A 25,479-nucleotide genomic window follows, 5' to 3' on the forward strand; every position below is an offset into this window, starting at 1 on the left:
CCTCCTCCACCACCATAACTGCCACCGCTACCACCTCCGCCACCATAGCTGCCACCGCCACCGCCACCGCCACCATAACTGCCAGCGCCACCGCCTGCGCCTCCGAGACCACCATAACGACCACCTTGACGTCCTTGATCAAAGGAAGGAAGCGATTTCTTTCCTTTACCCCAATCATCATCCTCATCAGCCCTAGAAACTTGTGGGAAATCAGAAACCCTAGAATTAGATCCCCTCTGATCATCGTCAAATCCGCCATAAGATCTCCTACCACCGCCCCAAGACCCATCAGAATCATCTCGATCTCGTGACATTCTTCCCGGAGGTCCACTAGACCTACCTCCACCGTAACTAGAGAATCCACCACCGAGACGACCAGGTTGCATTTCATCCTCAGAGCGTTGTCTTGGACCAGTGGGAAGCTGAAGCATCTGTTCCCTCGTCAATCCAGCAGAGCTCGGTGCAGTGTATGATGGTCCGTTTGTGAACTCCGATAGAGTCATCTTCTTCTTCTTCTTAGAAGACTTAGCAGTTGCAGCCTCTTTCAGACTCGGGAAGCTCTGTGAATCCGCCGCCGTAGCTGTAGCTGTAGCTTCAGCAGCTTGCTCTTCATCGGCACGCTCAGCCTCATCGGCCCACGCACCGATTCCACCCCAAGGTTTCGACATCTGTGAATTTCAAATCCAAAATCGGAGATAACCACTCAGATCTGGAAAAAGAAACCAAATTGAATCTATAAACGAGTTCCAACTAAAAGTATTCCGAAGCTCCGAGTGAGAGTAATCCAAATCACTGCCCCCAGAAATCGAATCCAATCTCAGATTCTCTCGCCGTCGCCTAAAAGATGAAATTTTTATGATAAAAATCGGATTTTTTTTATTCCTTTTTGAAGGTTTGTTTTTTGTTTGTAGGTTTCAGGACGGAGGAGCAATGGACGGAGAAAGGGATATCAATACGCGCATGATTGGAGCGTGTGATTCACGTAGCAATCAGTTTACGAGGAAGTTACTGGCTTGAACGTTGTGCCGTTGTGGTTCACGCGACGTGTAGAGGCAAGTGACGGTTGACTTGAAGAGGAAACGAACGGTCATGGAGTCATTGTTTTTTGATGATTATTTATCAAACGTATCTTTTATTTCTCCCACCTACTTAATGTTTTATGTGGCCATCTTTACAAACATACGAAGATCTCACGTTATGAATTTGGGTTTGTTGTGAAATGTTTCAGATTTTTGAAATGATTCAGCAAACATAAACTTAGAAAAGATCTTAAGAGTAATACAGATTCGTTGTTTGGCTCTATACATAAACTTTTAACCCTTAGAAAGCTCAGCAGTGCCCATTCACAGTCTCAAAACAAAAATGGCTTTCTCTAATCTTGTCTGAGTTTTCATATCCAAAATGAAGAAAAAAAGCATCAGAGTTTCTTCTAGAGAGATGTGTCCTAGTTTTTCTCAAATCTCATTCTGAGATCTTAGGTAATTCATTACAGGACCCATAGCACTGCCTCGCAGTGCCTTGTAAGACCATGAGCCTCCAGTTGATGAACTCCCTTTCTTGTTCCAGCCATTGTTGGCCTCAGACAATTCTGCTTTCTTTGCACTTAAAGCTTCACTTAATTCTTCCCAGGGGTTCACTACTTTTCCATTTTCTGCAATTCACATAGGTCCAATGAAGTAAAATAAAAACTCCTTTTCAATAGAGTATAATCCTCCAAGTTTGTTGGAAATTTTACCTTTTACAGGGGTTTGCACTTTGCTTGCGCTTAGCTTTTGCTTTGTAGCTGACTGGTCAGGCTCGGGCGGTGCTGACTTGGCGACTTCTGCGGAACCTGAGCTGCTTGTTTTGACACTGCGGACATCGAGCAGAGCAGAAAATTCTATCTGCAGAAGCCAAGTCTTTCTTATATTAGAATTGTGATGCTTAGCAAGCAAACACCTACAAGAACTATATCTGTGATCTTGTTCATAAGATATGACATGATATAGATCATGAAGCATACCTCCAAGGATCCGTCTTCTCTATAAAGAGATGTATCAGGTTGCATTGAGAAATCATCGTCCTCTTCTGTCTTTTTCTCGATTGGAAATTCTTGAACAGGCATCAAAGTTACCTTCTTAGAGTCTGGATCATAATAGCTTATCTTCCCAACCTACCAAGAGAAATATATTGTAAAGGGAATAGGTTCCTCAAAAAAGAGTTGATTGATCAATTTTGGCTTAAAAGAAAGAGAGTCAGATACTTTACCCGAAAAGAGGAAACTTCAGGCGTCCAAGATGATGTAAGCTCAAGGAGACGGTATGCAATAATATCTCCTTTCTGTAATGTTAACAAACCAAGAGTTGACGAGTTAGAGAATGCTGAATCTATAAATAGCATGCTGGCGGTAGTAAATAATATAATCAAACCTCTACTGAGCCAGTGTAAGCCACAAGTTGTTCATAATCGATCGGACCCTTTGCAAATGTTTCAGCTTCCGCGGGTTGTGTCTGATAAGGAGTTTCTTCATTGAAATCCTGAGCATATCGTTTGGAAAATCTTGTCTTCTCTGTGCCCCATTTTTGTCCTTTCTTCTTCGCCATGTTTCCATTCCACAAGAAGTTTTCCTAACATCATTTAGTCATGATCATTACAGATTCACATTTGGGAAAGCTTTAAGGATACAAAGATAAGGGTAAGTCATACCGCAGGAGGTTCATTTTCAACGGGAGCTTCATCATCTCCAGCTGAAAATTAACAATATAAGGGAAACCGTGAGAAGACTTACAAACGCAAAAAAGATACGCAGAGACAAATTTACATAATAACTTTACCGAGCGGCTTGAAGCGAATGTGGCCTGGTCTCACTTCCACAGGAACCACTTCATCCCCGACACCATCACCAAGCTCATCTGGTTGTTGATGTTCAAGAGCTTCAAAGTGATTTTCCTCAGCTACGTGGTGATCTATAGTGATGACTGGTTTTTGGCTAGGTGCTACAACCAACTGCTTCTGTTGAAGCTGCAAATCATGAAACATAAAAGAAGATATCAGGGACGAAGAACAGGCCGCACATAACTAAAACACATGATAGATACATAAGTCTTATCATTTTAAGTTTTGTAAGTATTTGATGAAGAACCTCTTCCTTTTCTAGTTTTGTCTTCTCTCTCAACCATTGCCGTTTAGCCTTTTTACGCCGAGCACTTCTGCTAGGTGTCTAAAATAAATATAAGCAAGAGTTACATTCCTTATCGCAAAAAAGGACCGATAAGAAGCTAACGGAGTAAGTGACACAAAACCCCAATCCATGCATCGACAAACATCAAGAAGTTTTACTCAATACACATTGTTCATTCTAGTTCTTTACGACAATGAAGTCAACTCAAACCTTTTTAGTCTCAGCAGATAGTTGGCACAGGTCGTTAGGCTCTTTGCCCTCTTCTTGTTGCGATGACCTGCACTCAAAAGAAGGCAATTGAAATATGACTAGTTAGAGATAAGTCAAGATAATTAATAATTACAATGAGTTTTAACAACGCAAAAATCCACCTACCTCTTTGAACTGGTAATAGGCTTGGTGTTACTGACATTCTGTTCATCGTTTTCAGCTGTCTGTACATCCAATGACCTCTTCTTCTTCTTCTTCACAACATTGCTTACAATAGCTGCGTCTTCTCTTTTCTTGGGAGATTCTTCAGTAGTAGCTAACTTACACTTTTTCCTCCTACATCATCATCAAACGCGAATTACAAAAAAGCACACATTTAGGTGATTAAAGAATCGTTCTAGTAGAGATCCTACTTGGAGCTTAGGCTTTTGCTCGAAGCTTTACGTTTCTTGGAAGTCTTCTTCTCCGGCACAAACTCTTCCGCTATCTCTTCAAGCTCATCTTCCTCAGACTCACTTTCATATCCTCCAGTTTCCTTCTCGAATTCCTCATTAGCAAGAAGCATTTCACCAGGAAGAATCTGAGGCCTCTCCTCAACCTCAATCGCGTTATAATCATTCTCCTCACTGTCTTCCCCAACAATCTCCAACAACGATTCTTTCTTCTTCTTAACACTACCAACAAAATTCAAAAATTTTAACACTAACAATACTTGATAGAGCTCTAATGTTACTAAACGCTTCACAAGGAAAAAAAAAAAAATCTGAAAAAGAAGAGATTGATGAAACTTACCAAACGATATCTTTATCCTTCAATACACAGCTCGACTCGAACGGTGGCAAAACGAAACCTTCCATCTGAAAGACCAGAAAAATAAGTGAATGTAAGCATTAATGGCAAATTTGATTTCACTGAAATTAGGGCAAAAAGAAGTAACCGTACAGATAGAGTGAGGCCATGAGGACAAGCTTCAAAGAGGTTGAATGTATGAATGATATGATCAGAAAACTCTGAAACAGTACGGTGACATTTACGATTCAGAACAACCCAGCTCCGTGTTAGACCTTGTTTCTTCTGATACTTACTCAGAATCCTTCGGTCCTCAAACACAAGACGAACCCTCAACTTCTCTTCCTCCATCGTAGACGAACTTCAGAGAAAGTAAAAATGTGAAATTTCCCTAAAAAGTTTTGAGCTTTCTGAATCCTTAAACCCTGTAATGAGCTCGTAGACGGAGAAAGAGAAGAGAAAGAGAGAAGAAAGAACAAGCCAAAACCTAACACTCTCATTCGCAGAGAGGTTTTAGTCAGAAGATCATTGGGCCTTCTTTTAAGCCCATTAAAGCCCAATTTAAGAAAGCCTCAGATTAATAATGTTGGAAGCCTTCGTCTTCTCGTTGTTTTTTCCCTCTAGCTTTAAGCTCAGCACCAGCCGTCGTCGTCGATCTGATGTCGCCGCGTTGAAACAAAGAAGGGGCGAGCTCTCTGATATGATCATATGCGTCGAGCTCTGATATGCATCAGACGCTGGGCGCAGTACGCCTTGCATACCGCTCGCGTATCGCAAACCTCGTGAAGTCAGGTATGATCGACAACGCTGTTCAGGTGTTCGATGAATTGCGTCACTCAAGCTACCGTGTTTTCTCTTCCGATTACAACCGTTTCATCGGGGTCTTGGTCAAAGAGTCTAGATTTGAGCTTGCTGAGGCTATATATTGGGATATGAAGCCAATGGGTTTCTCCCTCATCCCCTTCACTTACTCGAGGTTTATCTCGGGTTTATGTAAAGTTAGAAAATTTGATCTCATTGACGCTCTTCTGAGGGATATGGAAACCCTTGGATTCATACCTGATATCTGGGCGTTCAATATTTATTTGGATCTGTTGTGTCGAGAGAATAATGTAGGTTTTGCTGTTCAAACGTTCTTTTGTATGGTTCAGAGAGGTAGGGAACCTGATGTTGTATCTTATACTATACTTATTAATGGGTTATTTAGAGCTGGTAAGGTCACTGATGCTGTTGAGATTTGGAATGAAATGATTCGTAGCGGAGTTAGGCCGGATAATAAAGCATGTGCATCACTTGTTGTTGGGCTATGTCACGCTCGGAAAGTTGATTTGGCTTATGAGATGGTGGCGGAGGAGATCAAGAGTGCAAGAGTTAAGCTTAGTACAGTGGTTTATAATGCGTTGATTAGTGGGTTTTGTAAAGCGGGTAGAATAGAAAAGGCAGAAGCTTTAAAAGCATTTATGAGCAAGATTGAGTGTGAACCGGATCTTGTTACATACAATGTTTTGTTGAGTTATTATTATGATAATAATATGTTGAAGAAAGCGGAAGGGGTGATGAAGGAGATGGTAAGAAGCGGGATAGAGCTTGATGCTTATAGTTATAACCAGTTGCTTAAGCGGCATTGCAGGGTTAGTCATCCTGATAAATGCTATACCTTCATGGTGAAAGAGATGGAGCCTAGAGGTTTCTGCGATGTTGTCTCCTACAGTACTCTGATTGAAACATTCTGTAGGGCGTCAAACACTAGGAAGGCTTACAAGCTCTTTGAGGAAATGAGACAGAAGGGGATAGTAATGAATGTGGTCACGTACACAATTCTTATCAAGGCTTTTCTTAGGGATGGTAAATCTAGTGTGGCAAAGAAGCTACTCGATCAGATGACAGAGTTAGGTCTGTCGCCAGATCGCATTTTCTACACAACAATCCTGGACCATTTGTGTAAATCCGGAAATATTGACAAGGCTTATGATGTTTTCAATGACATGCTAGAGCACGGAATTACACCGGATGCGATTTCATACAACTCCCTTATAAGTGGCCTCTGCAGGTCATGTAGGGTAACTGAAGCTATAAAATTGTTTGAGGATATGGAGAGTAAAGAATGTTGTCCTGACGAGTTAACTTTCAAGTTCATTATTGGAGGACTCATACGGGAAAATAAAATATCTGCAGCCTATAAGGTTTGGGATCAGATGATGGATAAAGGATTCACCCTTGATAGAGATGTGTCCGATACACTCATCAAGGCTAGCTGTTCAATGAGTGCTGATGTTTAGGCATAAAAAGGGTATACACTTTTGAAATTTTCAACATTATCTTCTCTTGTGCAAAAATGCCATCTTAGTCAACATAAGGCGGAAGGGAGATGCTGATACAGAGTCATTTCAACTCTACTGATACCTGCGACTGCTTGGAGAGCAATAACAAACTTATCAGGTTTGAACTAATTTCATTCGTTTTACATAAGCAAATCCGTAGTTGAGCTTGCATGGACTAACTAAACTATTTCCTTTTTTGTTCATTTGACTTTCCTTGTATTTTTTTTTTATATGAACCAACTCTTCTCTGCCTTTACCCTGATGCAGCTGACTCGCATTAATACTCCAGAAGGATTGATTGTGGAACAAGACTGCCAGCTCTCGTACATAAGAGATAAAACGATTTTCTCTTAACTCAGTTTAAACCCATTCCTCAGAAATATTAGACTGAGGACTGAGCATAGTGGCCTGATAAAAGGATTTACCTTTGCTATGCATCAGCACATCAATCTTGTTGTTGCTTGGTATGGTTTTTGTTTTTTTTTTTGTTCACTTTTGTTGCTTGGTATGAAAAGCATGAAATTCCTCCTTAAATTGTACACCTGTAGAACGTTTTTTTTAAGCAAGCTTGTAGAATTTCACTTCCACTGTCAGGTGTAGGCTCGATTAGCTGCATGATGAATATATTACAACCAATGTGGTTATGGATGTTGATATGTCAGGAGCATACGGCACAATCGAACTATGCTGCCTCAAGAAGCTGCATCTTAAAGGCTGGAAGCCAAAAGGTTAGCTCAGGCCTCATAATTTATCTCACTAGTTTACTTTAGTTTCGAAGGACTTTGTTTTAACACGTGCCAGCCTTTCTTTTTCATGTGCCTGCATATTTTTTCATAGACTGACTTATTCTATAACAAGATCAAGCTATGTCGTGAATCCCATTGATGGCAATTTTATTATATTTGTGACAGCTTTATTACCCTTTGCTATAGTCATCTCATTTACTAGATTTTATGATGTGTACTGATGCAGAAAGAACTAAGCCTTTATAAATGCGAGACAGGAAGAGGAAGGAAGACACCCATTACTAAATAGAGCGTCTATTAAGCTTTACCATAATTGGAACCTGTAAGCGTTACCTTGCTTTCTCTCTCTTGGTACTCCAACAAAAAGAAAATTGACTCGGACCCAGAATTTATATTCTCTGTTTCAAAATTTTGATGAGAAAGAAGAAATGATGTTTCTAGTTTTGTTTACTTGAATATGAAAAAGATTACTTGCTTCCTTATGTCAGTTTCCTTTAACACAAGAATCCTACTTAAACTTCTCATCAAGTAATCATCTCTTTCACTTAGAAAAGCACTCAAAATTTTCTCTCTTTATTGCTTTCACGGTTACACCTAGCTATTTTCTTCTTTAGTTGCTACATCAATGTCTCACCACCACTATGAAACCAACCCTCATTTCGTTCAGTTTCCCTTTCAGGATCAACATCCTGATGGTCCCTCTAGCTCATGGACCGCTCCGCACCACGACCAGATCCCACAGACTCACTCAACTGCTCCACCTGGGGTGAAAATAAAGACTCGAGGACGCCACCAGACTGAGCCACCTGACCAAATCCATGAATTGCCATCTTCAAGACCTTTGCCACTGAGACAAGAGGAACCGTTACCACCACGCCATACTCCAAACTCTGCCAGGCCATTGCTATTGAGCCCTGAAGAGCAGGACCTCAACACCGTGGCTACGGATATGAACCAAGTCCATGGAGAACAGCTCCAAGAGAACCAAGTCCATGGAGAACAGCTCCAACACGACCAGTGCATCAACCAGGTCCAAAGAGGACCAAACCCATGACATTGCCGGCCACAATATGCTGTGCAATTCTCATGGTCGTCCTGGTTTTTTCTGGTCTCATCCTCCTCATAGTCTACCTCGCCAACCGTCCACGCTCACCGTACTTCGACATCTCAGCAGCAACCCTAAACACTGCCAATCTCAACATGGGCTACGTTCTAAATGGAGATCTCGCCATTGTAGTAAACTTCACAAACCCGAGTAAGAAAAGCAGTGTGGACTTCAGCTACGTGATGTTCGAGCTCTACTTCTACAACACACTCATAGCGAGAGAACACATCGAGCCATTCATTGTACCAAAGGGGATGTCAATGTTCACGAGCTTCCATCTCGTCAGCAGTCAGGTGTCTATCCAGCAAATTCAGAGCCAGGAGTTGCAGCAGCAGCTCGAAACTGGTCCAGTGTTGTTGAACCTGAGAGGAACATTTCACGCTCGGTCGAACCACGGGGCGTTAATGAGATACTCTTACTGGTTGCACACACAATGCAGCATCTCGTTAAATACCCCTCCTACAGGGACTATGCGAGCAAGAAGATGCAATACAAATCGTTAGCGAGTTGCAGCATTCTGACAAACTATATTTGCTTCTTTTCTTGATACATTTGATTATATAAGATACTCAAATAGATAGTTTATTGTATTCTTTGTTGAATATTGTTTTCATATTTTTTCTGCTACTGTTAGAAATAAGCAAAATGGCAAAGGGGTGAAATGCATTTGATCTAGAATTGTATGTAATTTGATTTTAATGTTCTAGAGATGAAAATAGGTTAATGAGAAATCCATAATTAATCATTTTGATTATAATGTTGTAGCTAGCGCTGTAATGATGTAGACATATGATCTTATTATTATTACTTTTGTAAAAGTGAAATATGTTGGAATAAAGTCTTCAACTTTGTGCATGTTACACGAAAAGAAAAAGGATATATATCCAACAAAAAATTCATTACTAAGAAATATCATAAGAACAAAAAAATTCTTGAAAAAATTATGTCAACATCAACATGCAACCTAAAACCAAATTACGAATAAAAAACATTGCACCACATGAAACAATTTTCTGAAAAGAAAAAATATATGATGATTAAATTCGTAATTTTGACCCAAAAAAAAAAATAAATAAATAAATTCGTAATTAAATAAATTTGTTATGATTGTGATGGGCCCATTAAATTGAAAGCCCAATACGATTGACGAAGCTATGGCCCATATTTGAGGTTTGCCCGGAGCTCAAGAAACGATCTCTTTCTTCCTCTCTTATTCGTCGTCGTCGTCGTTTGGTCACTTTAGAGCATTCTTCTTCTTCTCCTCCGTTAACCCTTTGTCTCGATTTAACTACTTCTCTTCAGTAAGGTACGTTTCCGATCCTTAATCGAGCTCAAGTGTCGTTGATTTGGCTTTGTAAATGAAGATCATGAGGGTTTTGGGTTTTTTATACCGACGCCAATGTATCTCTTGCTAGATCTGATTTTGAGAGAAAAGCTCTTTGATTCACATCTGATTTCGTGTTTATCTCATTCTAGATTTAGCTTCTTATTAATGGGTACTTGTATTTTTTTGTTCCTTTTCAATAATTTTGTGGGTAGGGTTGCAAACATGAAGCTTGATACTAGTGGGTTCGAGACTTCCGTGCCTACGATTGGCTTTGGCTCGAGCAGCGATATGCTTGATGAGCTTTCTTCTGTGCCCTCGTTTGATCTACCCCACACCAAAGAGGTGAGTTTTTTTTTTGTGTGATTTGAAGCAGTATGAGTGTTTCTATGGTGCTGTTATTTGATTACGAAACTGTTTTTTTTTTTGTGTTGGTTTCAGTTTGATGGATTCCAGAAAAAAGCTGTAGATATGTTGAAGCATGCAAAAGGAACAACTACACTCGCTTTTATCTTCAAAGGAGGTGTTATGGTTGCTGCTGATTCTCGGGCTAGCATGGGCGGATATATCTGTATGTTCTCTTCTTTTATCACTTTAGTTTTAGTTTTGTATGCACACATTCATGGTTTTTAGCTTGTGATATTTCCAAAGTTTTCCTCAAAAGTATGCATCTTTTTTCGTTATAATTGACTGTGGTGGAAACACCATTACAATGAAGATTAAGTTAGCTTATTGTCGATTTAGTTATGTGCTGTATTGGCAAACAAATTTCTAGTCTTCTGTCTATTGGTCAATGATAGTGAATCAGTAGAAGGAAAGGAAGCATTTGTGTGATTGCTGCTGATGTTTTTATATCGGTTTTCCCTTTTCAGCTTCACAATCTGTGAAGAAGATTATTGAAATCAATCCTTATATGCTCGGTACAATGGCTGGAGGAGCTGCTGACTGCCAATTCTGGCACAGAAATCTTGGAATTAAGGTACCTAGTTCGATATCTCTGCTTCATCTTCCTTTCTGTGTGGCTATCGGGAATCTTGTTACCTTGCTCTGATTGTGATATATTGATTTCCAAAAGAGACAGATTCATCTGCCTTGTTGAATGTTTAGAATTATGAGTTCTGTCTGTATTGAAGAATGATATAGAGTTTACTTGTCATATGGTGACCCTATGATCATATGAATTTTTTGGATTCTAAGCATGCATTTTCTTAACAGTAATAAATATCAGCTTTCTATTTTTGCTGTACTTAGATATCAATTAAAAAAGTACTTAAGATTGATGAACTATAAACGCTCTCTAATGTTAAATCCTGGGGTAAGAGTTGGTGGATGCAAGTTGATATATTTCTTAATTAAATTTTTGCTTGTTTCATTGTATATGTGGATTTTTATTTCTTGGAACTATGGCTGATCTCTTGATTTATTTATCTACTCAAGTGTCGCCTACATGAGCTGGCAAACAAGAGGAGAATCTCTGTTTCCGGAGCTTCAAAACTTCTTGCAAACATGCTCTATTCATACCGTGGAATGGGACTTTCTGTCGGGACAATGATTGCTGGATGGGACGAAACTGTCAGTAAAGCCAACTTCATATCTTCAACACTGTTATTTTCTTCTCACTCAAACGAATGCTAAATCCTTTTCTTGTATATAGGGTCCTGGACTATACTATGTTGACAACGAAGGTGGACGACTCAAGGGAGACAGGTTTTCCGTCGGTTCTGGTTCACCATACGCTTACGGTGTACTCGACAGCGGGTAAGTCATCGCCCCAACGACATCTTCATAATCTTTGTCCAAATCCCAAAAGCTAAAATCCAATATCTAATGATGTTAGCTAAGTTACCAGTTCATATTTGTGATTTTGCTTGTATCATTAGGTACAAATATGAAATGTCTGTTGAAGAAGCTTCTGAGTTAGCAAGGAGATCAATCTACCATGCGACATTCCGTGATGGAGCCAGTGGTGGAGTTGCTAGCGGTTAGTAGTCCCAATGCAATTTGTGGTCCAAATGTGATATCAAACTTTAAAGATTCTGATTCTTATTTAGCTCATAATATTGGTTGGTCTCTTCTCATATGATCAGTGTACCACGTCGGTCCTGAAGGATGGACAAAACTATCTGGAGATGATGTTGGGGAGCTACACTATCACTACTACCCCGTGCCACCAGCCATTGCAGAACAAGTCATGGAGGAAGCAACCACCGAGTAACAAACATGTTTAGTTTTGTTATGTTCACCCTTTTTCTGTTGAGACGTTATGTGGTAGTATATACTGAGTTATTTCGAACTTAAGCCTTGGTATTTCTATTTTAGTGATCTGAAATGTTGCTCGCAAATTATTCTCTAAAAGAATTCTCTTTTTCTGCAATAACATGCTTCTCCCTTACTCAGTGTTTCAAACATCAAGGTAGGGATTGTGATTGTTGTGCTCAATTTTTAGTGTTTGTTGTTGCTATATATTTACCTTAATCGAAAATAATGAGAGGAAGGTTAACTACCAGACTGCAATTGTAAGAGGTTTGGATGAAAAACTGTCATAGAAATGTTTCATTCTCGTGGCATCAAGACTGAAGTCTAATCCATTGCTGGTTTTTGTGGTTATGGTTTGGCGAGGTTCTATTTTGTTAGCATTGAGATTGATTGTTGACGTGGTGGCTTTTAGAGAGTTCTGGAGGCAAAGCTGAGTTTGGCCCACATGATTGCTTCCGCTCTGTCCATTTTTATCATCAACCTAAATTTCCAAATGAAGCTAACATCCACAAAGATTGAATCTTTGGCGCCGACTAGAAGAGTTTACAAACTGACTTCAACTATCATATATAAAAAGACAATACTACTCACATCAATAATCTCCCAAAGAACAGACCCACACTATCAACAATCTTACTAAAACACTCCTCCCGAGACTTGCGCATCAGTATACGTGGAAGAGTCTCGATGGTCGACAATGACATAGTTCTGTGGTAAATGATTCGTGCAACTCCTCTTAGCAAAAGAAAATACTTATTTTATTTCAATGAACCAATCAATCAGTGGATCTTTGGACCACAAGACGATTATGCTTTTTGTCACAATATGCAAGATTTCAAAGAAGATCATATTTGGACAAAATCTTGCAACTTCTGTTAACTATTTACAACCATTCGATTTGAAGAGTTAACGAATCCAACACGTTATCAACACCTATCCACCCATCTTATAAACAAACATAACTGTTCGAGTAAAAGAACCAAAGAAAACAAAAAAAAAAAACAGAGGAAGCAAAAAAAATGGCGATCTTGCTCTGTTTCTTCTTGGTCACGCTTCTAACACTTGTGTCATCAATCTTTCTTAGAAAGATAAATGTCGCAAAATACAATCTGCCTCCGAGCCCTTCAAGTCTTCCGATCATTGGAAACTTGCACCATCTTACAGGATTGCCTCACAGATTTTACCATAAGCTCTCCATCAAATACGGTCCTGTGGTACTTCTTCGTCTCGGGTTTGTCCCAGTTGTTGTGGTTTCCTCGAGTGAAGCAGCTGAAGCAGTTCTCAAAACATATGACTTGGAATGTTGCAGTCGAACAAAGACGCTCGGGACAGGAAGACTCTCCTATGGCTTTACAGACATCACTTTCTCGCCATATGGTGAGTATTGGCGGAAAATGCGAAAACTCGCGGTTGTCGAGCTTTTTAGCCTTAAAAAAGTTCAATCTTACAGGTATATAAGAGAGGAAGAGATCGACCTTATGGTGAAGAAAGTGTCGGAATCGGCTTTGAAGCAATCTCCTGTGGATCTAAGCAAAACCTTTTTCTCCCTCACGGCAGCCATAACTTGTAGAGTAGCCTTAGGACAGAACTTCCACGATAGCGGCTTTGTTATCGATCAAGACAGGATCGAAGAACTTGTTACCGAGAGTACGACAGCTCTAGGAAGTTTTACTTTCTCAGACTTCTTCCCCGGTGGACCTGGAAGATTCTTAGATTGCTTGTTTCGTACGCAAAAGAGGATAAACAAAGTCTCTGAAGAGCTTGATGCGTTTTACCAGCATGTGATTGATGATCACTTGAAGCCATCAGGACGCAAAAGTTTGGATGCCCCCGGAGACATTGTTGCCTTGATGTTGGATATGATCGATAAAAATTATTATTTTAAGCTCAGTGTGGATAATATCAAGGCAGTCCTCATGGTAATGCTGAAGTTTTGGTTCATATATTTAAACTGTGATTTATATAACTTCTAAGTGTGTATATATGTTTTTATGTGATGCACAGAATATATTTCTAGCGGGGGTGGATACAGGCGCCATAACAATGATTTGGGCGATGACCGAGCTCGTTAGGAACCCTAAAGCGATGAAGAGAGTTCAAGAAAATATCCGAGCCACCCTCGGGGTCAAAAGGGAAAGAATCACTGAAGAAGACGTAGGAAAGGTTGATTACTTGAAGCATGTTATCAAGGAAACATTCAGATTACACCCACCAGCTCCATTTTTGGTACCAAGGGAAACAATGTCTCACATCAAGATTCAAGGCTACGACATTCCCCCGAAAACACAAATCCATATCAACGCATGGACGATTGGACGTGACCCCAAGCGTTGGACAGACCCTGAGGATTTCATCCCTGAACGGTTTGAAAATAGTTCTGTAGATTTTAGAGGACAACACTTTGACCTATTACCGTTTGGTTCTGGCCGTAGGATCTGTCCCGCGATGTCAATGGCGATTGCTACCGTGGAGTTAGGACTGATGAATTTGCTATATTACTTCGATTGGAGTATGCCTGATGGGATGAAAGGTGAAGATATTGATATGGAAGAACTTGGTACTCTCACGGTAGTCAAGAAACTACCTCTTCAACTTGTGCCCCTTCATCGCTATTGATGAGCAGAAGAGCAATGCATGACATGGAAAGAGTACGAGCAGAAACCCTATAATTCGGACCGGTAGATATTATTTGTGGAATATAAGAATTAAGAATTAATTTATGGGTGATGTACAATATATCAAAAAACAGTGAAGTTTAATAAGGTTTTCTAATCAAAATCAATTAAAATATAGTAGTTCAATTCGTTGTAGGACAATAGACAGTAGTTCTGTAGTTAAGACATATCTAATGGCTTATGGCTACTATGGAAATTTCAAGCTACAGAGTGAAAGTCAAGTCTTACCAGCATCTACTTTCATCGTGTATGTGGATTTTTATTTGTCGGAACTATGGCTGATCTCTTGATTTATTTATTCAATTCAAGTGTCGTCTACATGAGCTGGCAAACAAGAGAAGAATCTCTGTCTCCGGAGCTTCAAAACTTCTTGCAAACATGCTCTATTCATACCGTGGAATGGGACTTTCTGTCGGGACAATGATTATTGCTGGATGGGACGAAACTAAACTTCATATCTTCAACATTGCCAAAACCATAACCACAAAAACCATCAATGGATTAAACTTCTGTCTTGATGCCACGAGAATGAAACATTTCCATGACTGTTTTTCATTCTCCTAGTTGCCATTGACGCAAATATTGTTACTCTGCAGCTGCAATTGTAAGAGGTTTGGCGGAAGAAGTGTCGTAGAAATGTTTTATTCTCGTGGCATCAAGACTGAAGTCTAATCCATTGATGGTTTTTATGGTTTTGGTTTTGGCGAGGTTCTGTTTTGGTAGCATTCATTGATTGTTGCATGGAAGCTTATGGAGAGTTCTGGAGGCAAAGCTGAGCTTGGACCATATGAATTGCTTCGGCTCTGTCCATCTTTTTTATCAACTTAATTTCCCAAATAAAGTTAACATCCACAAAGATTGTATCTTTGCATGTGTCTTTGCACCGACTAAAAGAGTTACCAACTGACTTCTATTATCATATATAAAAAGACAATACTACTCAATTCAATCTCTCAAAGAACAGACTAACAGAGCCACGGTATCAACAATCTTACTAAAACTCCTCCGGAAACTTGCGCATCAGTCTACGTGCATGGAAGAGTCTCGATGGTCTACAATGACATGGTTATGTGGTAAATCATTCGTACAATTCCTCTTACCAAAAGAAAAGCCATCGGTTCAACTCCGGTAAATGAACCAATCAATCAGTGGATCCTCCGGTAATTAGGGGGGTCACTCTAGCAGGGACAAACCAACTTTGCTAATGACATTTAAATGATTTACAAGCAAAAACAATTATTTTTTTATTTTAGGGGCTCAGTTGACACCGTCCCTTTAGGTCCGCCACTGGTCACAATATGCATGATTTCAAAGAAGATCATATTTGGGCAAAATCTTGCAACTTTTGTTAACTATTTAATTACAACCACTAGATTTGTAGAGTTAACGAATCCAACACGTTATCAATACCTTTCACTTACCTTGTAAACAAACAAAGCTCTCAAGTAACAGATCCAAGGACAACAAAAAAGCAGAGGAAGAAAAAAATTGTTTTTTATTTTATTTTATATATCATAATAGAAAATTAGCTATTTAACGAGTTCCATTATGCATAATTTAACTTATATATTCATATTATTTTAAATTAATATTAGTTGATAGTGATACAATAAAAATATTAGTATTATTAAACTAATTATGAAAGTTGGAAAAATATTAATATTAGAAAACTAACTATATTAGCATTTATAATTTTATTATTCATAATATGTTTTTTAACATTATTAATAATACATTATATAGCATAAAATATAATTAATTAATAAAATTATGTTAAAAAATTGTACAGATGAGAAACTCATTGGATTTCTCACCAATGAACATACAAAATTAAAAAAAAAAAAATCTCAAATTTTTCTACCCGACCAAAACTAATAGTACAATTGTGAGAGACCAATGCACATGCTCTTACTAAAACTCCTCCGGAAACTTGCGCATCGGTATACGTGGAAGAGTCTCGATTGTCGACAATGACATAGTTATGTACTTCTGTGGTAAATGATTTGTGCAAAGAAATTCTTCTCTGGTCCACTGATCTTAGCAAATGATTTCCGGACTTGTCAATCAGTGGATCTTTGGACCACAAGACGATTACGCTTTTGTCACAATATGTAAGATTTCCAAGAAGAAATGGGAAAATCTTGCAACTTTTGTTAGCAATTCACAACCACTCAACACGTTATCAACACCTTTCACCCATCTTATAAACAAACATATTCGAGTAACAGATCCAAAGAAGAAGAAAAAAACAGAGGAAAGCAAAAAATGGCGATCTTGCTCTGTTTCTTCTTGGTCACGCTTGTAACACTTGTGTCATCAATCTTTATTAGAAAGATAAATGTCGCAAAATACAATCTGCCTCCGAGCCCTCCAAGTTTTCCGATCATTGGAAACTTGCACCATCTTACAGGATTGCCTCACAGATGCTACCATAAGCTCTCCATCAAATACGGTCCTGTCATACTTCTTCGTCTAGGGTTTGTCCCAGTTGTTGTGGTGTCCTCGAGTGAAGCAGCTGAAGAAGTTCTCAAAACCCATGACTTGGAATGTTGCAACAGACCAAATACGCTCGGGACCGGAAGACTCTCCTATGGCTTTACAGACATCACTTTCTCGCCATATGGTGAGTATTGGCGGAAAATGCGAAAACTCGCGGTTGTCGAGCTTTTTAGCCTTAAAAAAGTTCAATCTTACAGGTATATAAGAGAGGAAGAGATCGACCTTATGGTGAAGAAAGTGTCGGAATCGGCTTTGAAGCAATCTCCTGTGGATCTAAGCAAAACTTTTTTCTCCCTCACAGCAGCCATAACCTGTAAAGTAGCCTTAGGACAAAACTTCCACGATAGCGGCTTTGTCATCGATCACGACAGGATCAAAGAACTTGCTACCGAGAGTACGACAGCTCTAGGAAGTTTTACTTTCTCAGACTTCTTCCCCGGTGGACCTGGAAAATTCTTAGATTCCTTGTTTCGAACGCAAAAGAGGATAAACCAAGTCTTTGACGAGCTTGATGTTTTTTACCAGCATGTGATTGATGATCACTTGAGACGCAAAAGTTTGGATGCTCCCGGAGACATTGTTGCCTCGATGTTGGATATGATGGATAAAAATTATTATTTCAAGCTCAGTGTGGATAATATCAAGGCAGTCCTCATGGTAATGCTCATTTCTTTGGTACATTCATATATTCAAACTGTGTGATTTATATAACTTCTAGCTAAGTGTGTATAAATAATGATTTATGTGATATATATGCACAGAATGTATTTCTCGCGGGGGTAGACACAGGCGCCATAACAATGATTTGGGCGATGACCGAGCTCGTTAGGAACCCTAAAGCGATGAAGAGAGTTCAAGAAAATATCCGAGCCACCCTCGGGGTCAAAAGGGAAAGAATCACTGAAGAAGACGTAGGAAAGGTTGATTGCTTGAAGCATGTTATCAAAGAAACATTCAGATTACACCCACCTGTTCCGAATTTGGTCCCAAGGGAAACAATGTCTCACATCAAGATTCAAGGCTACGACATTCCCCCAAGAACACAAATCCATATCAACGCATGGGCGATCGGACGTGACCCCAAGCGTTGGACAGACCCTGAGGATTTCATCCCTGAACGGTTTGAAAATAGTTCTGTAGATTTTAGAGGACAACACTTTGACCTATTACCGTTTGGTTCTGGTCGTAGGATCTGTCCAGCGATGTCATTGGCGATTGCCACCGTGGAGCTAGGACTGATGAAATTGCTTTATTATTTCGATTGGAGTATGCCTAATGGGATGAAAGNNGGACGTGACCCCAAGCGTTGGACAGACCCTGAGGATTTCATCCCTGAACGGTTTGAAAATAGTTCTGTAGATTTTAGAGGACAACACTTTGACCTATTACCGTTTGGTTCTGGTCGTAGGATCTGTCCAGCGATGTCATTGGCGATTGCCACCGTGGAGCTAGGACTGATGAAATTGCTTTATTATTTCGATTGGAGTATGCCTGATGGGATGAAAGTTGAAGATATTGATATGGAAGAACTTGGTACTCTCACGGTAGTCAAGAAACTACCTCTTCAACTTGTGCCCCTTCAACGCTATTGATGAGCAGAAGATCAATGCATCACATGGAAAGAGTACGAGCGACAGAGTTCAATTCGTAGCCTTTCATCCCATCAATAAAGTTCTCTGTTCAAACGTCAATTGACTATCATCAGTAGTTCAATTCGTTGTAGGGACAATATACACAGTAGTTCTGTAGTAATGATCTACTATGGAAATTTCAAGCGACAGAGTAAACCAACATCTACTTTTTATTCTTTCCTAACCTAAATGGTAGAAAATGAATATTTTTTAAGTAAATTAATGACAATTGTCAGAGTTGTTACTAGAAGTCTTATTTTGGTAACTCTGATATAAATCCATGTGGACTCCAGGTTAAGTTCACATTAACGAATACTCATAAACTTAACATACGTTACCGACACGATATATACTACTGTGTAGTTTGGACATATATATATCCGTGTGGTGGATCTAGCACGTAACGTGATTTTGGGGTTAGTATTATCGATAGTCGATACTAGTTAAGACTTTAGAAATCAGACGACGACTTGGTCAAATATTTTGTCTCAGCTATTTTTTTATGATATCCTTCTTTTTTTGGTTAGTGGTTAATTCTATTGAAACATAAGACTTAATAATAGATAAAAGTTAAATTTTGATCTTTTTTTCTACAAAGAGTGAGAACTTAAAGAGGAGTTATAATCAAAGGAGAGGATGAGATTGAAAAGGTGGAAACAAATGATGTCTTAATCTTAGGCATGTAGAGGTTGGAAGTGAGTGAACCTAGTGGTGAGATGTGTGTCTGCTCCTGATACTGTTGGAGTTCATTTTTCACAATAATGATTATTTTTTGGTGTCATTTTTATTTGTTATAACGAAACTTTTGCATTTCTTGCTTTCCCTTTCAGTTATAAACTTATATTAATGGAGTAATGGTGATGGTCATTGATCACAAATTCACAACACATCATCCACAAATGTCACTTTCAACAACACTAAGAGACGATTCTAATATCATCGAAACAAACTTGCACGAAATCCTATTCTCGCTATTAATGTTTATGTCTGTTTCTGAATAGTTATAAATAGTATTTTATCCTGCCGACCAAAATACAAAAATATTATAGTTATACTATTTTTACTTTGTAATACCTAATTTGATACATTGTTGAAATATTCAAATTATTTATGGATGCCAATAATGGTATTATCTTCAACACTCAAAGTCAATGAATTACCGAAACAAACCTGCACGAAATCCAATTTTAGTTTAATAAAAATATAAAAATATGTCTGTTTTTTATAACTGGAGTCAATTTAATGGCCTATATATAGTACTGTACGTATTACTAGTAATACAGAAATGCAATAATGCAAGGAAATTTGGGTCTATAGTATATATATAACTTTGATTGATACATGGTAGTTGAAATATTTGAATTTAAAGATGAATGCCATAATGGTAATATGCAAATCAACAAACATGTTGCACCATCATCGATCATCAATACCTTTAAGGAGAAAAATAATTGGATTCGAACAAATCTACAGCTCTCAAACGACATCAGCCATTGACATTGTTTTTTAGAAACACTCGAAGACATTTACGTATAATATTTATATAAAAAAATGAATAAACGGAATAGGTCATGCATAAATTTGACAATCACATACCAAACAAAAATTTTGAAGAAAGTTCACATCTCAAAAGAAAATTTCTAATCACCATAAAATCTACTATTAAATTTCCAATTTCACATCATATTCATTAGGTAATATTCATACCTAACAAATCTGAAATTCACATAACTAAAAAACTATATACTATACACTCGTTGACAAGAAAAATAAATAATTAAAAAAGCAATCAGAGACTGCTTTGCTTATCCGCTGATAACTAATCTGAACAAATCGTATTACGACACGTGGGGTTTTGGACCACAAGGCTTGATGGTACTTCTGTCACATACTTGATTTCAACGAAGATAAGTTCCACAAATCTTGTAACTTCTGTTACACCTTCACAACCACTTGATTTGATGAGTTAACGTGTCGACCTCTACGTCAATCAATCCCTGTTACTCACCATATAAAGAAGAGTCTTCCATGTTCGAAACTTGTATCTCCAAGAAACAGACCCAAAAATAGTAAGAAAAGAAAAAAAAAACAGAGAAAAATGTCGATCTTGCTCTGTTTCTTCTTAGTTTCACTTCTTAGTCTCGTCTCATTAATCTTTCTTAAACAGACTAAAAAATCAAAACTCAACCTTCCTCCGAGCCCTTCGAGTCTTCCCATCATTGGAAACATGCACCATCTCGCAGGATTGCCTCACAGATGTTTTCATAAGCTCTCACTCAATTACGGACCCGTGGTACTTCTTCGTCTCGGATTCGTTCCAGTTGTTGTAATCTCATCAAGCGAAGCAGCTGAAGCAGTTCTCAAAACCCATGACTTGGAATGTTGCAGCCGACCAAAGTCAGTTGGGACTGGAAAACTCTCTTACGGTTTCAAAGACATCACTTTCGCACCATACGGTGAGTACTGGCGAGAAGTGCGAAAACTAGCTGTCATCGAGCTTTTTAGCTCTAAAAAGGTTCAATCTTTTAGTTACATCAGAGAGGAAGAGGTCGATCTTGTGGTGAAGAAAGTGTCGGAATCGGCTTTGAACCAATCTCCTGTGGATCTAAGCAAAACCTTTTTCTCCCTTACCGCAAGCATCATATGCAGAGTAGCTCTAGGACAAAACTTTCACGAGAGTGGCTTTGTTATCGATCAAGACAGGATCGAAGAACTTGTTAACGAATCAACGGAAGCTCTAGGGACTTTCACTTTCTCTGATTTCTTCCCTGGTGGAGTTGGAAGGTTCGTAGATTGGTTGTTTCAACGACACAAGAGGATCAACAAAGTCTTTAAAGAACTTGATGATTTTTATCAGCATGTGATTGATGATCACTTGAAGCCAGAAGGAAGGAACAATCAAGATATTGTCACCTTGATCTTGGATATGATGGATAAACAAGAAACCTCAGATTCTTCCAAACTCAATATGGATAACCTCAAGGCAATCCTCATGGTAATAAATCTCAAAACCTTGGTTTCTCTTCATATCTCAAACTGTTGATTAACTCAAACTCTGTATCTTCTTTGTTATGTGATCTTTAGGATGTGTTTCTCGCGGGGATAGACACAAGCGCGGTGACAATGATTTGGGCGATGGCAGAACTCGTTAGAAACCCTAGTGTGATGAAGAAAGCTCAAGAAAATATTCGAACCACCCTAGGTCTCAAAAGGGAAAGAATCACTGAAGAAGACCTAGGCAAAGTTGAGTACTTGAACCACATAATCAAGGAAACATTCAGATTACACCCAGCACTTCCATTTGTTATTCCAAGGGAAACAATGTCTCACATCAAGATCCAAGGATACGATATTCTCGCCAAAACGCAAATCCAGCTTAACGTGTGGACGATTGGACGTGACCCCAAGCGTTGGACCAACCCTGAAGATTTCAACCCTGAAAGGTTTGCAAATAGCTCTGTAGATTTTAGAGGACAGCACTTTGATCTATTACCGTTTGGTTCTGGTCGAAGGATCTGTCCCGGGATGCCAATGGGGATTGCTACCGTGGAACTAGCGCTGATGAATTTGCTTTATTATTTCGATTGGAGTATGCCTGATGGGATGAAAGGTGAAGACATTGATATGGAAGAAGCTGGTAATATCTCCATTGTCAAGAAAATACCTCTTCAACTTGTACCTGTTCGACGTTACTGATGAGCAGTTAATGAAAGCTTTGATGACATGAAAATTGTATGAAGCGGTTTACCAAAAAAAAAGTGTATGAAGCAAAAGATGTGACATAATTCTTTTTAGATTTTGTTGTGAATTATATAAGAAGAAATGTTTGAATAATAAATCAAGAAATAATAACGTTTGTTCATGTACTTATACATGGCTCAAAGCACCACGACGGTTTGTGTCTGTGGTTTGGCTCACGCTGTTAAGCGACACCTGCTCTGTTTTCTAATACCTCTGTTTTTTTATGTTTTTTTTTTCAAATTTCTAAGAAAAAGGATGCATGTAATGTGTAAATAGGTTTTTTTTGGTTTGAATAAATTTTACATTCATTCAAAAAAAAAAAAACATGTTACGGTCAGTTGAAAATTATAAAATTTGCTAATGAAGTAGCAGATCTTCGAGTTTTACCACAATTTTTGAAATTATTTGGTTAGTTATGTAATCTGTAAAAATAATATTTGAATGTATATCAAGACATTTCATTGATGAATTGGTGGTGGAGGTGGCAAATGACGTTGATGATGTGGCGAAAGTGTTTTGACTTTTTGACTCAGCGTGAACGGAACAAAGCTGATCCATACGTGCGTGCGTGTGTCCTAGTCCATACTATACGATCTTCATCCATGCATACGTGAAAAATTGAAGCAGAAGAGAGATTCATGTTGGTAAATGTCAATCTTCTTCATTTTCCTTTTCCACTTATCCCTTATCTTAATAATTATCCTCCAATCTTGTTCGTTTACACCATCGCCGAAAATTACATCCTAGGAATCATCGGAATTGTGAACAAACGAAAAAGAAAGAGTTTTACTGAATAATAATTTTATGAAATTCTGCTCAATCGATTACAAAAGACATAAGGGGCTAGGGCACATACTTATATGCCCAAGAAAACATTCTGAATATTTTCACTAATGTTTTAGGATCTGATTACACTTGCACACACCTAGCCATTCTTTTTTTACTGGATTAGGGGCATCGCTTTGCTAGTACGATCGTCGGAGAGACAGCTGGTGTTGCAATCCCTACACTCATCATCTGTATGTATTCATGTTTTGCTACACGATATGTATCAATGTTTTAGATAATCCACTATTTAATAAAAAGAAGTACACAATATAGTTTTTATAGATTTTATATTTTTAATAAATGGTTACAAATAGTTACAAATAGGATATATATAGGTTATAGATTAATCCATATATTAATATTAATCGGTTATACCTAAATATTAAGGATTTTCCAAATTGATAATTGATATACTAATGGTAACAAATAAAATATTGGAGATATTCCAAATTGATAATTGATATATCTTAAATAGTGGGTTAGAAGATAGATTACGAAATAAAATTTAATCAGTGTATTATAGCACGTGTACTTATCTAGAATTATTAACAACATAAAACTTACAAAATAAGTGTCTTTTTTCAAGCTTCATATTTAGCATATGATTTTATCGTATAATGTTTTATCTAAAATTTTTTTTTAAAAATAATCACATAAATTATATATTTTATATAAAAATTAGAATATAAATAAAATTAATTTCTACCCGTGCTCTAGCACGGGTCTTAATCTAGTACAAGTAATAAAATACAAAACATAAACATAACTCAATTAATAAAAATTAAATCATTAACTCATCATGTTTTGACATAAAATTATAAACTTAACATGTTTAATCAAAACAATATTTTACCGAGATGATTGTGAAGCAGCAATCATGTAGTGCGAGTATATTATAGAATATTCATAATAGTCAATAAAATAATAAACAAATTAATTAAACCATGTGGTATTCAAAGAAATAAACAATGCCATGAGATCAATTAATAATTTGATCAAAGCATTAGTCATGTGGCACTAGTATATTATACGATATATATATATATATATATTAGTCAACAAAATAATAAACTAATCAATTAAACTGTGTGGTGTTTCAAAGAAATAAACAATAATTAATAAGCCATGAGATAAATTTATAAACTTTATCAACCACCGATTTCCTAAACCAACTTAAACCATTAATCTATCAAACCAAACTAATAACGCAACAATCAGTGGCGGATGGAGCAATAATAACATGGAGCACATATATTTTTTTTAACTAGAGAGTTTTGATTTTTCTTTTCCCATCTAATATTTTTAAAATTAAATAGTTCTAAAACACCAAAATTTTGAAAAAATTGTATGAAGAATATTTCATTGATTTTATAACATTTGAAGCATAAATTGGAAAAAAAATTGGCATCTACTGAATTTACAGATTTTTTTATTCATATGTTAGAATATAGACAATCAAATAAAGAAATAAACAATTGCATTTTGATATATAAGTACAAGAAAGAAAAAAAAAAATGTAATTGACAACCATTAAAAAAAAATCATGTAAATTAATAAGAGTGTAAGACACACAAAAACAAATGTGTATACAAAACGAAAAGACAAAATGTGGCAAACCATAAAAATAAATAAAAGCAAAATGAAATTGGAAATATTGGACACATCATTCCTAGCATGTTCTAGACACCAATTATTTCTATTTAATAGTAGTAAACTATAACAAACACTAGTTATAATCATTTTTATTTTAAAATGAGCATGGAGCACGTGCCCCACCAACTCTTTCTTTGGATCCGTCGTCCCCTGGCTACCATGCATAATAGATCTCAATGATAGAGCATTATTTATAGATGATTGTGATTCGTAATCATAATAGAAAACTAATACTGTCGTACTTATCTGTATTAGTGATGGGAAATCAAAAATTAACTATTGAAACGAACGTCAGCTAGAGATTTTGGTGTAGATCTCTCTTAGCATTTTCCTAACGAACATGTTTCTCTTTCATGATAATTTTCTCGATAGAAAATGTCATCGGAAATTGTCAATTAAATTGAATAATTATTGGTTCAGTTCTCGGTATTAAATCATACTAGTATGTTACTATATATTGCAACAGCAAACTCTGACCAAAAAAACTAAACAATAAAACAACGATTATATATATATATATATTTTTTTTTTTTTTTGTCGG

At 37.6% G+C, this 25,479-nt stretch overlaps 7 protein-coding genes and 1 pseudogene across 13 annotated transcripts in view; 6 read left to right on the forward strand and 2 right to left on the reverse strand.

Moving 5' to 3' along the window:
* Positions 1-898, reverse strand: part of LOC104759199 (eukaryotic translation initiation factor 4B2-like) — a 3,272-nt gene extending 2,374 nt beyond the window's left edge. Inside the window, exon 1 of the mRNA XM_019239810.1 lies at positions 4-898. Coding sequence (XP_019095355.1) covers positions 4-668 — 665 coding nt within the window. The 5' untranslated portion in view covers positions 669-898. The remainder of the gene's footprint in view (positions 1-3) is intronic.
* Positions 1,303-4,648, reverse strand: LOC104755582 (coilin-like). The gene is made up of 13 exons (XM_010477987.2): positions 4,313-4,648; positions 4,163-4,227; positions 3,784-4,044; positions 3,536-3,706; positions 3,371-3,437; positions 3,122-3,199; positions 2,814-3,000; positions 2,686-2,726; positions 2,409-2,606; positions 2,248-2,319; positions 2,003-2,152; positions 1,736-1,883; positions 1,303-1,651 (listed from the first exon to the last, which is right to left on the reverse strand). The coding sequence occupies exons 1-13, from the start codon at positions 4,508-4,510 to the stop codon at positions 1,455-1,457; spliced, it is 1,833 nt and encodes a 610-aa protein (XP_010476289.1). The 5' UTR covers positions 4,511-4,648; the 3' UTR covers positions 1,303-1,454.
* On the forward strand, positions 4,790-8,037 carry LOC104755584 (pentatricopeptide repeat-containing protein At1g13040, mitochondrial-like). Of its 3 annotated transcripts, XM_010477990.2 has the most exons (5): positions 4,790-6,598; positions 6,748-6,944; positions 7,143-7,208; positions 7,453-7,548; positions 7,906-8,037. In XM_010477990.2, exon 1 carries the CDS (start codon positions 4,885-4,887, stop codon positions 6,436-6,438), a length of 1,554 nt encoding a protein of 517 aa, XP_010476292.1. In that variant the 5' UTR covers positions 4,790-4,884; the 3' UTR covers positions 6,439-6,598; positions 6,748-6,944; positions 7,143-7,208; positions 7,453-7,548; positions 7,906-8,037. The 3 variants fall into 3 exon arrangements, with proteins under 3 accessions (XP_010476292.1, XP_010476291.1, XP_010476290.1); XM_010477989.2 differs by lacking the exons at positions 7,453-7,548; positions 7,906-8,037 and having other exon boundaries at positions 7,075-7,208; XM_010477988.2 differs by lacking the exons at positions 7,453-7,548; positions 7,906-8,037 and having other exon boundaries at positions 6,748-7,208.
* Positions 7,573-8,997, forward strand: LOC104755583 (annotated as a pseudogene).
* LOC104755585 (proteasome subunit beta type-5-A) lies at positions 9,527-12,047 on the forward strand. The gene is made up of 8 exons (XM_010477991.1): positions 9,527-9,637; positions 9,871-10,000; positions 10,097-10,226; positions 10,528-10,634; positions 11,093-11,227; positions 11,310-11,413; positions 11,536-11,636; positions 11,743-12,047. The coding sequence occupies exons 2-8, from the start codon at positions 9,881-9,883 to the stop codon at positions 11,868-11,870; spliced, it is 825 nt and encodes a 274-aa protein (XP_010476293.1). The 5' UTR covers positions 9,527-9,637; positions 9,871-9,880; the 3' UTR covers positions 11,871-12,047.
* On the forward strand, positions 12,911-14,706 carry LOC104755587 (cytochrome P450 71B2-like). 2 transcript variants are annotated; one of them, XM_019238759.1, is made up of 3 exons: positions 13,212-13,288; positions 13,362-13,830; positions 13,916-14,706. In XM_019238759.1, exons 1-3 carry the CDS (start codon positions 13,212-13,214, stop codon positions 14,525-14,527), a joined length of 1,158 nt encoding a protein of 385 aa, XP_019094304.1. In that variant the 3' UTR covers positions 14,528-14,706. The 2 variants fall into 2 exon arrangements, with proteins under 2 accessions (XP_010476295.1, XP_019094304.1); XM_010477993.2 differs by having other exon boundaries at positions 12,911-13,830.
* LOC104755586 (cytochrome P450 71B2-like) lies at positions 16,754-18,935 on the forward strand. Of its 3 annotated transcripts, XM_019238761.1 has the most exons (4): positions 17,133-17,209; positions 17,283-17,742; positions 17,847-18,159; positions 18,373-18,935. In XM_019238761.1, the coding sequence occupies exons 1-4, from the start codon at positions 17,133-17,135 to the stop codon at positions 18,675-18,677; spliced, it is 1,155 nt and encodes a 384-aa protein (XP_019094306.1). In that variant the 3' UTR covers positions 18,678-18,935. The 3 variants fall into 3 exon arrangements, with proteins under 3 accessions (XP_010476294.1, XP_019094305.1, XP_019094306.1); XM_010477992.2 differs by having other exon boundaries at positions 16,754-17,742; positions 17,847-18,188; positions 18,408-18,935; XM_019238760.1 differs by having other exon boundaries at positions 16,754-17,742.
* On the forward strand, positions 20,655-22,710 carry LOC104755589 (cytochrome P450 71B2-like). Of its 2 annotated transcripts, XM_019238779.1 has the most exons (3): positions 21,096-21,172; positions 21,246-21,711; positions 21,801-22,710. In XM_019238779.1, the coding sequence occupies exons 1-3, from the start codon at positions 21,096-21,098 to the stop codon at positions 22,410-22,412; spliced, it is 1,155 nt and encodes a 384-aa protein (XP_019094324.1). In that variant the 3' UTR covers positions 22,413-22,710. The 2 variants fall into 2 exon arrangements, with proteins under 2 accessions (XP_010476296.1, XP_019094324.1); XM_010477994.2 differs by having other exon boundaries at positions 20,655-21,711.

Source organism: Camelina sativa, chromosome 17, assembly GCF_000633955.1.
Source record: "Camelina sativa cultivar DH55 chromosome 17, Cs, whole genome shotgun sequence".
NCBI classification, from domain to species: Eukaryota; Viridiplantae; Streptophyta; class Magnoliopsida; order Brassicales; family Brassicaceae; genus Camelina; species Camelina sativa.

Excerpts from the sequence above, each read along its gene's own strand:
- LOC104755582 (XM_010477987.2), bottom strand. The coding sequence starts at position 4,510 with ATGGAGGAAGAGAAGTTGAGGGTTCGTCTTGTGTTTGAGGACCGAAGG. Across the intron at positions 2,320-2,408 it reads CTTACACTGGCTCAGTAGAG|AAAGGAGATATTATTGCATA; the intron begins GTTTGATTATAT and ends TTAACATTACAG. Across the intron at positions 2,153-2,247 it reads CTGAAGTTTCCTCTTTTCGG|GTTGGGAAGATAAGCTATTA; the intron begins GTAAAGTATCTG and ends TTCTCTTGGTAG.
- LOC104755584 (XM_010477990.2), top strand. The coding sequence starts at position 4,885 with ATGCATCAGACGCTGGGCGCAGTACGCCTTGCATACCGCTCGCGTATC.
- LOC104755585 (XM_010477991.1), top strand. The coding sequence starts at position 9,881 with ATGAAGCTTGATACTAGTGGGTTCGAGACTTCCGTGCCTACGATTGGC. Across the intron at positions 10,227-10,527 it reads TAGCATGGGCGGATATATCT|CTTCACAATCTGTGAAGAAG; the intron begins GTATGTTCTCTT and ends TTCCCTTTTCAG. Across the intron at positions 10,635-11,092 it reads ACAGAAATCTTGGAATTAAG|TGTCGCCTACATGAGCTGGC; the intron begins GTACCTAGTTCG and ends TATCTACTCAAG.
- LOC104755587 (XM_010477993.2), top strand. The coding sequence starts at position 12,931 with ATGGCGATCTTGCTCTGTTTCTTCTTGGTCACGCTTCTAACACTTGTG. Across the intron at positions 13,831-13,915 it reads ATATCAAGGCAGTCCTCATG|AATATATTTCTAGCGGGGGT; the intron begins GTAATGCTGAAG and ends TGTGATGCACAG.
- LOC104755589 (XM_010477994.2), top strand. The coding sequence starts at position 20,815 with ATGTCGATCTTGCTCTGTTTCTTCTTAGTTTCACTTCTTAGTCTCGTC. Across the intron at positions 21,712-21,800 it reads ACCTCAAGGCAATCCTCATG|GATGTGTTTCTCGCGGGGAT; the intron begins GTAATAAATCTC and ends TGTGATCTTTAG.